Below are 8922 nucleotides of genomic sequence, written 5' to 3'. Positions count from 1 at the left end.
CGTTTTATTCCAAATTTCAATTTGATATTATCATGTTGTGGTGGCGGCGTCTTGCTGTAAAAATGAAGAACAGAAAATGTGGCAGGAGCGAACCTTGGGGGACCCCCGTGGTAATCCTGCATTCCGATGATCTGATTTCTGCGACCGCCGCTCCAAAGAGACATTCATTGGTGTTTTTGAAAACATGAAGAGGCGGGTTACAATGTGCATCGAACCTCAAGGTTACCATTTTCAACACTTGCTCTACGGAGTAATTTAAAACACATTATTGTTAATTGTTGTTTATTTATTTATTGTAATTACATTACTTGTTTACACATATTGTGGGGATTTATTTGTTTTCCTGGTTACATAACCTAACTTTAATCCGTTATGACAATTCGAGGAAGACGAACGGCACCTCTGGCGGCATAGAACAGCGCGGTCCCCTCTGTGAAATGTTGCCGCCAATTCTCGTGGCATCGTAGGAAAAAAACCGTTCTCAACCTTTGCCTTGGCGATCTTTCTGCAAACAGGACCAAGCGAAAAAAAAAATCGCAGCATTGCGTGTCAAGATTGTGAAGAAATCTTCAAAAGTGAAAACGTAATGTCAGTTATACCTAAAAGAGAAATTTATTGATGTAAATAACAGGTTCAGCAAAAAGACGATAAAACCACGAGGGCACACAACGAGACTATCTGGGTTGGGACGAGCCGTTCAGATCCTTTGTCCTTTGCGGCTGGCGGTGGCTTCACTGGGTTCAAAGGCGTCGGAGGATCGGTGGGGGCGGGATAGTCTTGTCCACATAAAGAAGTATATTTCACGTTGCATTTCGTGTTGACGGGGCATTTAGTGCACGGAGGTCCTTCTTTAAACATGTAGCGTTTGTGTACATTTCCAGCTCTTTTATAATTACATATCACCGCGTATTTGTACACACGGACCGTATTCTCCGGATTCCATACACACAGAAAAATTTTCTGCTTTACGTTAATAAACGTTCCTGTTTTTACTTGTGGTGTATTATTTAGTTGCACACACATCCATTTGTTACTCTATATTAAGAAAATTTATACGGAACACAGCTTTACTCCTTAGAAGAAATGAGAAAAAATTACGACAATTTCCTGCAACCAAACCATTTATTTGCAATATCGTTATTATACACAACTAATACTTCCTTGTGTGAAGAAAATCAAAAAGATTTGTTTGAATGCTGTAAGACATTTGTTTGCGTTTAATAACATTTTTTTATGGGAATGAGCTGAGGAATGATTTTGTTTCAAACAAATCAAAAAGGATATAAATGAAAGAACAATTTAGTTACCATTATTAAATTTTATTCATAAGAATAGAATTACGTTCTTCCGATATCGGGTATCGACGAACGTGCTTTTGTAGTAAATTTTTGTAAGGATGACAATGCATTTAGCATATTGGCATTTCGACTGTGCCAACGTCTAATGTGAGTGTGTTCTTGTGAATTGTGGAATTTAGTAAAAATAATCAAAATGGAAAAGCAATATTGGGACCTAGCTAGATTCCTTATTGAAAAGTGTAACCTAGAACATTTGGTGCAAGTCTTCACAGGTGAGTACCTACCTTTACCTATTATTGCGCAACATTACATATCGAACCTTGCAGCAGGATTGTTTCTAAGGCAGTACTAAATTAAAATAGACTAAATCACAAAGGCTAATGGATTTTAGTATTTTTATCATATTTTCACGTTTTTAGCTTTAGTAATGGGCAGCAGCTTGTAACCACCTGATCCTGATAGAGTTATCACTTATCAGTTCTCACCCATCCCGTTCCTACAGATGAATTTCATATTTTTGTTCCTCGCTCTAAGTCTGTGCACTATGGCGTTCGCGCCACAGAAGTTATCTAAAAATGTAGGTTCAGGGTGTAATTTGGCGCGCATTGTTGATATTAATTTCTGAGGACTAAGTTATCCAATTTTTATAATGGTCATTGCATGTTCAAAAGTTTTTGAAATTTTTTAAAAATAAATAAACAAAATATCTAATTGTTCCATAATGTCACTAAACTGGGTAATTTCCACACTCTTTTAAAACATGGTTAACCCCAAGCTAAGCATGTGAGATTTTATTTTATTAGAGTTAATTTCTGCCAAAAATTTAATATCCAGTTGGTTACTTCCACTAATTGTCGCAAACTTTTTGAAATAACTGGGTCCATTATTGAGTAATCTTACTATACATAAATAAGTATTAATTACACACATTACCTCATTCTAAATTTCTAAATTTATGAATTAAAAAAATACTGGATTGAATAATCAATTCTCCTTCTTTATCTCATCAATAATATTCTATAAAATTTTGATGGTTATTGTATATTAGTGAGTCTATTTGCACAGTTTTTACTTTCAATATAAAGAACTAATCATTCTCTCTTTATCTATCCTTATGCACTTTCTGTGTGAATGTTCTGTATATAGGAACTAAGTAAATGTGAAAATATGTAGATACCTCGTAGCATTATTAATGTAAAATTTATTATTATAAAAAATGTTCATTGTAGAAAACCAAATTACTCTAGAGGAGTTGGAACAACTAACACGAAATGATGAATTATTTTCGACAATTGTACCGTCAATAGGTGAACGATTAAGAATAAAGAGACATTGGCATCATAATATACATAATGCACAACCGTTACATGTAAGCTTATTTCGTTTCATTTTTTTGGTTTAAATGAGTATACTTATTATGCTTACTATTTTTGTGTGTTTATCTTTCTTGTGAATCACATGATCACGTGCACTATAGAATAATACGTTCCTGTTCAACAGGGCGATTATCAGCGACCGTCAGAGGATACACCTGACATTACAGATTCAGAAGTTTCCACCATCACCATACCATCAACATCAAATTTATCTGCAAACAGTTACGAGTATGTCAATGACAGATTGAACGCTGAAATAGAATTTGACAACGATACCGAAAATGTTCAATCGGCAACAAATCAACCTCTCTCGAACACAATATTGAATGCTGAGATATTAATACTAGAAAGTAATAATGAACATGAACAATCAGATCAACCTCTCCCTAAAAAAATGAAGCTTGGAGATAATACTTTCCATCAGTGCATGGTGGATTTTGACCTAAAGAAATTACTTGCTAAAACTGTTACTGGCCAAGCCATAATGGCGTCATACAATGACAGAGGGTTGAGTCCTAAGTGCCAAGGGTATTTAACGAACATAGTCATCTGTAACTTTTTTGATATCGATATAAAGTTAGTACTTATAATTACGTAAGTGGTAAACAGTGGGTGTGTTACAATGATTATTTTTCTCCACCAGCGTCCGCCTCACGAATGACATATTGTCACAAGTCGCCAATGCGATAGTGGAATTATTTCCAAAAGAATGCAAAGAAGTGTACTTCTCTGCTCCAGTTCCTAAAAGGTACTCCAAAACCAATACAGCTGGCATAGCAAGAGGTAAACTGGTAGACAAAAATCGAAACATGTTACAATTTTTAAGAAAATGCAAAATGCTATCCAAAAAGGATACCTCTGAAGACGATAATGGAGGAAGTGGAGATGAATCTCATGTTGGTATGTAGACCTATGCATATTAGGTACCTCCATTTCCGCGTGGGGAAGGGGCTTATACCATAATGAGTGGAAATGGGGTAACATTATCTATATTTATAAAACGAATTACATTGTAGATTTGGATGATGTAATGAGAAGCGCAGATTGGCTCAAAAACAATTGCGAGCCATTTGAAAGTGTTTTAGCGCACTGGAAAAAATCATTCCAACTAAGAAAAAAGTTTTCTTCTCCTAACCCCAATAACGACCCCATTACGATATCATCGATTTATGACGACTGGCCTATTTTAAAATTATCCACGGGATATTTACTGGTAATGCTTTAAATTATAAAATAACTGGTAGGGAACCCATTATTTCACAAGTTTGCGCAACAAAACCTAACGTTGAAATTTTTTAAACGAATAATTATGGGGCACCCCTACACACGTTTTCATAATTAGGTTCCCTTGTTTTTTTCAGATAGAAAGTGATTTCGAAGAACTATATACAGACAAAGTTTGCATGCTTTTCGAACATTGGCCATCAACATTTGAAAGCGTGTTAGAAGTATCAAAAAACAAGAAGCCGACCAACGGCATACTGTTTGAATTGCTGAATGGCGGAAAGCTTAAAAAGGGTAATTCATAATTATCTTGGCGCGTTCTATATAAATAAAGTGCGATATGATTTCTGTAGATTCCGAAGATGTCATTAAGTTTTTAGTGTTGTTCGAAACAGTTTCGAACAATGCTAGCAAAGTGGTAAAGAAAGGAGGAAAAACTTATTGGAAACCTACGGTGGCAGAATCCCAGGAGGGTTTCATTCTTCACGTTAAGGTATATCATTCTGTTTATATTGAAACAAGTATATTAGTAATAGCAATTGCAGGCTCCAAGTAACATTCACGATGCCATTGAGGCGAAAAGGACTAAAATGGCCAGCTTTGGGATGACCGTCCAACCATACATCATCATCGTCGGCCCAACATTTTACGACATCCAGACTGTTCATCTCTACATCCATGACATTTTATATACAGTGCCAACTCTGCTGAAAGCCGTTGACGTATGTTTCAAGTCTTTTATAGTTTTTGACTTACAATATCCGTTGGAGGCTGAACATATATGGTTTCTTATCCAGTGGATCATTTACGATATTCATTTAAAAAGTGATAAAAAACTGCCCCAGATCTTCCAACTCCACAATCAAATTAAAAATCAAAAATCAGTATAGGATCACAATGTTGCGAAATGTCGAAAAACCTTTTTGAAATGCAATATTTTTATTTTTCATCTGAAAGTACAACATCCTTTGCAGCAAAATTATTTATGTGGTTATCAATATTGTTTACGTAAATTTTCCAATGTATTCAGTTTGAAGAAACATATGAACAGCAGTAATCATTTGGTTGTAGCCTCAAACCATATTAAGACAAGGAACGTTTGCGTGGACAGTGACTTAAGTAATCGAAGTAATGTATCCCAAAATGACAAAGATGATAATGCTGCCATTTCTGATTTTGATGAAATAAACACTAAAGATATACCAGTTCAACTTACAGACACAGATCTGACTCGATGTCTCTTAAAATTTATTGGAACCTTATATTTATATTTAACTTCAGTGTATTTGAAAACTTTAAAACAGAATATAAACGTTTTAAATACATGGAATCTGAAAAATACCTAATACAGCCAAAGTCTGTTGTTATTGGTGAAATGCCGGACAGTCGTAGAAATCCGGAAAATACAATTATCATGAGCTCAAGAAAATGTGAGGCGCAAGTAATTCCTATGCGAAAATGCTTAAAAAAATTTTTGGAACTTCCTGGCGTTTTTACCGTCATTCAATCATTTATTGTCAGTGAATCAAATAAGGATCAGGAATTGTCTAGCATTTTTTGTGGGAGCTTGTGGAAAAATCTACAACACACTTTTGGTGAAAAAATTGTTTTGCCGATTTTACTGTACTATGACGATTTTGAATCGAATAATCCTTTAGGTTCTAAAGCTGGTATACATAAAATAGGTGCCTTATACTATACAATTGCTGGCATTCCACCTTCTTTTTCTTCAACGTTAAATAATATTTTTCTTTGTCAATTAATGTACAGCTCTGATAGGTCAATGTTTGGAAATAGAAAGGCATTTAATTCATTACTTGAGGAATTACAGTTTCTAGAATCGAATGGTGTTACTTTACAACTTCCAGAAGGTAATTTGCGAGTTTACTTTTGTTTATTTGCTGTATTAGGAGATAATCTGGGACTTAACTCTTTGCTCGGATTTACTGAATCTTTTAGCAGCCATTATTTTTGTCGTAAATGTCGAAGCAGCAAAGCTGAAACTCAGGTGGCCATTTTTGAAAATTATTCCACTTTGAGGAATCAACAAAATTATAAGCTTGACGTCGTTAACAAAGAATTTGGGGTTCAAGGTTCCTGTATTTTTAACAGTTTAAAAAACTATCACAATGTTGAAAATATCACATTTGACTTAATGCATGACATTTATGAGGGTATTTGTAGATATGATATGGCGAAAATTATAAAACAACTGATATCAAAAAAATATATCTCACTAAATTGCTTAAATCACCGATTGAAATACTTCCAATATAACAGCAATGTTGACATAGGCAATCCTATACCAGCAATTTCTGACCATCATCTAACTAAGGGTTGTTTAATAATGTCGGCTTCAGAAATGGCTGCTCTTGTAACTTACTTTGGAATAATAATAGGTGACAAAATCCCAGAAGGAGACGAACATTGGAGGCTATATTTGTTGTTATATGATATAGTCGACATAATTACGAGTCCTGCAATTACAACTTCTAATTTGAGCCTTTTAAAATGTTTAATTGCCGAGCATAACAGTCTTTATCAAGAATTATTCCAAGAAGGCTTGAAACCCAAGTATCATTTTTTAGTTCACTATCCTTCAACTATGCTATGTGTTGGTCCTCTAAAACATCTATCGTCCATTCGTTATGAGGCTATGCATAAATTGTCGAAAGTTAATGCCCACATTGTTAACTCTAGAATAAATTTACCATATACGTTATCACTAAAGTTACAATTGCGATTGGCATATAGACTTTTGAGTAATAAGGGAATCGAAAATTCGTTTGAAACTGGCAAATTCCTTGGTACTTTACAGAATTATAACTTAAACGATGCATTTCCTACAGACTGCATCAGTGACTTGTATGTAGTTAGTTGGGCTAAAATTAATGGAATATTCTATAAAATCGGTTATGCTTTTCACGATAAAACAAATGACGTAAGTGAACCAATTTTTGGTGTAATTCGAAATGTTGTCACAGACTGGAGCGGTAGCGTTTACATTGTTTATGACAGTTGTGTCACTGTGGGTTTTAACAGTCACATGGCAGCATTTGAAATCGAGATTTCAACTAAACAAAATAGAAAAAGAATTATAAAACTTAATCCACAACATTTAATTATTCCTCGATCCATTCATATAGGAATTGATGGAACACATATGATTGCAAAAATTATTCAGTAAAGGTTTTTCGGCAATTTTATAAGCTTTTCCGTTCGTAATTTAGTTAAGTAGTCTAGTTAGAATAGTTAGTTAAGTAGTTTAGTTAGAACTGCAATGTTACCATGTATACATAAACCAGTACGTAAGTATTTCTTAAATAAAAAAATATTTGCAAAATATATTTTTTTAATTTCCAAATATGTACCTACATACCACCTATAGATAAAATATGTAAATTTCAAGAATAAACAATAAATTTGCCATTAATAAATCCTTCACAACTAACAGCCGATAATTAATTTTTCAGAAGACTATTTTGATACTCTGAAATAAACAACTATAGAACGTTCTATCCACACATTTTGCTGCAACTGTAAAGCTGGAGTACTATCGCGGCCAAAATACTTTGGTCGTCACTTTTTGACACTTCAAATGTAAATCAAGTATTAATGTCAATATACATGACAATTTCAAATTATTCTTGTCAAAAATATGGCACCTTCAGTTTTTGATAAATATAGAATCGACTTACTTGCTTCTGAAGGTTGTCTAAACCGTGACCATGTTGATCTTTTGCTTTTGAACCCTGCCTCCGCAGCTGGGATTTACCCCACCCGTATGACACTGATAGATTAAAATAATTTTGACAGTAGTAAAAAATAAGGTTAAACATCCTAAAGTTTGCTTTACAATTGAATGTCATTTATGTCACATTGACGACCAAAGTATTTTGGCCGCGATAGTACATGCTAATAAACTTGCAGTTTCTAGAAATAAATTGTAACTTCTTATAAATAAAGAAGGTAAGAAAATTAAAATATACATTTGTTGTGCGCAGTAAAGCCAACTGGAGGCTAATAAAACTATCGAAATTTGTTCGCAATGTTTTAATTCTCACAAACAAATTTAAGTGACTCCAAATAAGCAAAACTCCAAATTTGTAATTAAGCGTTTGTGGTCAATAGCAAATGTAATGCAATTAAATGGTTTAGTTCCTATAAATAAAAGTTTAATTCGCCGCCGGTAAAGAAATCATTTATTGGTGAATAATTAATTTTATTTATTTGAAATAAACTGTTCTCTGTGTGTACTCTTGCACATCCCACAAACTTCGTTTCCGCCCACACGAACGCTGTAAAGTGGCCAATACCGTCATTACTTTTAGGGCGTCGTCCTTCGAATGGATCAAAAAAAAATTTGGGACTGTCGATGAATCGCACTTCGTTGTACCTAAAATCTCGTCAAAATAATTACAAAATATGCAAATAAAACGATTCGTGTGCTCTTCACCCGCCTACTTACCAGTTCTCCATGTGTACCATATGTCTTTTCGGCACATTTGCACTATATCCTCCTAGGTTCTGTCCAACTGGTGTTTTATCATGGTAGATCCTGCACTTATCATGGCTCTTCACAAAGTACCCTCCGTAGCATCTGGCTATGTATTCGAGCTCTAAGTCGTAGTTTAAGACCATCATGTTACTAGCTGTCCTTCCGAACATGTATTTGTGTGTTTCTTTGCCAGATGCGAATAAATTTCTCAATTGGTTGTGCTTATCGAGGATATCTTGACGGAATTGTACCAGGTCGTCCGATAATAGAGTACGTGGTGCTCTCAACTTACAATCGCATGCCGAATGTTTGTCGCCTTTGTGTTTGCAATTTGCATTAATGCTACAATAGTCGAATTTTGTAAAATCGAATTGTTTTATGGGATTCTTCTCGAGCACGTCAGACTCTTCCTGAGATGCACGGACACTTAACAACATCACAAACACAACAGCTCTCTTTAACATTTCTTATAATTCTACAGTTTGTAAAGTTAAACCGACAACCCTTCGAGAATGTATAAATTAAG

General features: G+C 34.5%; 2 protein-coding genes across 3 annotated transcripts; one reads left to right on the top strand and one right to left on the bottom strand.

The window, feature by feature from the left end:
- Positions 1 to 265: 265 nt before the first annotated feature.
- LOC138141175 (venom allergen 3-like) lies at positions 266 to 8922 on the bottom strand. The gene is made up of 3 exons (XM_069061843.1): positions 8367 to 8922; positions 8156 to 8294; positions 266 to 960 (listed from the first exon to the last, which is right to left on the bottom strand). Exons 1-3 carry the CDS (start codon positions 8858 to 8860, stop codon positions 634 to 636), a joined length of 960 nt encoding a protein of 319 aa, XP_068917944.1. The 5' UTR covers positions 8861 to 8922; the 3' UTR covers positions 266 to 633.
- On the top strand, positions 948 to 7232 carry LOC138130415 (uncharacterized). Of its 2 annotated transcripts, XM_069046863.1 has the most exons (7): positions 948 to 2667; positions 2799 to 3250; positions 3318 to 3574; positions 3691 to 3887; positions 4036 to 4192; positions 4252 to 4391; positions 4444 to 7232. In XM_069046863.1, the coding sequence occupies exons 1-7, from the start codon at positions 2515 to 2517 to the stop codon at positions 4786 to 4788; spliced, it is 1701 nt and encodes a 566-aa protein (XP_068902964.1). In that variant the 5' UTR covers positions 948 to 2514; the 3' UTR covers positions 4789 to 7232. The 2 variants fall into 2 exon arrangements, with proteins under 2 accessions (XP_068902964.1, XP_068902975.1); XM_069046874.1 differs by lacking the exon at positions 948 to 2667 and having other exon boundaries at positions 2783 to 3250.

The sequence above is a fragment of the Tenebrio molitor genome, chromosome 1 (assembly GCF_963966145.1).
Source record: "Tenebrio molitor chromosome 1, icTenMoli1.1, whole genome shotgun sequence".
Taxonomy (NCBI): domain Eukaryota; kingdom Metazoa; phylum Arthropoda; class Insecta; order Coleoptera; family Tenebrionidae; genus Tenebrio; species Tenebrio molitor.
The sequence above is the reverse complement of the archived record's forward strand: the minus strand, read 5'-3'. Positions and strand labels throughout refer to the sequence as shown.

Excerpts from the sequence above, each read along its gene's own strand:
- LOC138130415 (XM_069046863.1), top strand. The coding sequence starts at position 2,515 with ATGTTCATTGTAGAAAACCAAATTACTCTAGAGGAGTTGGAACAACTA. Across the intron at positions 3,251-3,317 it reads TTTTTTGATATCGATATAAA|CGTCCGCCTCACGAATGACA; the intron begins GTTAGTACTTAT and ends TTTCTCCACCAG. Across the intron at positions 3,888-4,035 it reads TATCCACGGGATATTTACTG|ATAGAAAGTGATTTCGAAGA; the intron begins GTAATGCTTTAA and ends TGTTTTTTTCAG.
- LOC138141175 (XM_069061843.1), bottom strand. The coding sequence starts at position 8,860 with ATGTTAAAGAGAGCTGTTGTGTTTGTGATGTTGTTAAGTGTCCGTGCA. Across the intron at positions 8,295-8,366 it reads ATGGTACACATGGAGAACTG|GTACAACGAAGTGCGATTCA; the intron begins GTAAGTAGGCGG and ends ACGAGATTTTAG. Across the intron at positions 961-8,155 it reads AGTTTGTGGGATGTGCAAGA|AAAATTTTTCTGTGTGTATG; the intron begins GTACACACAGAG and ends AACGTAAAGCAG.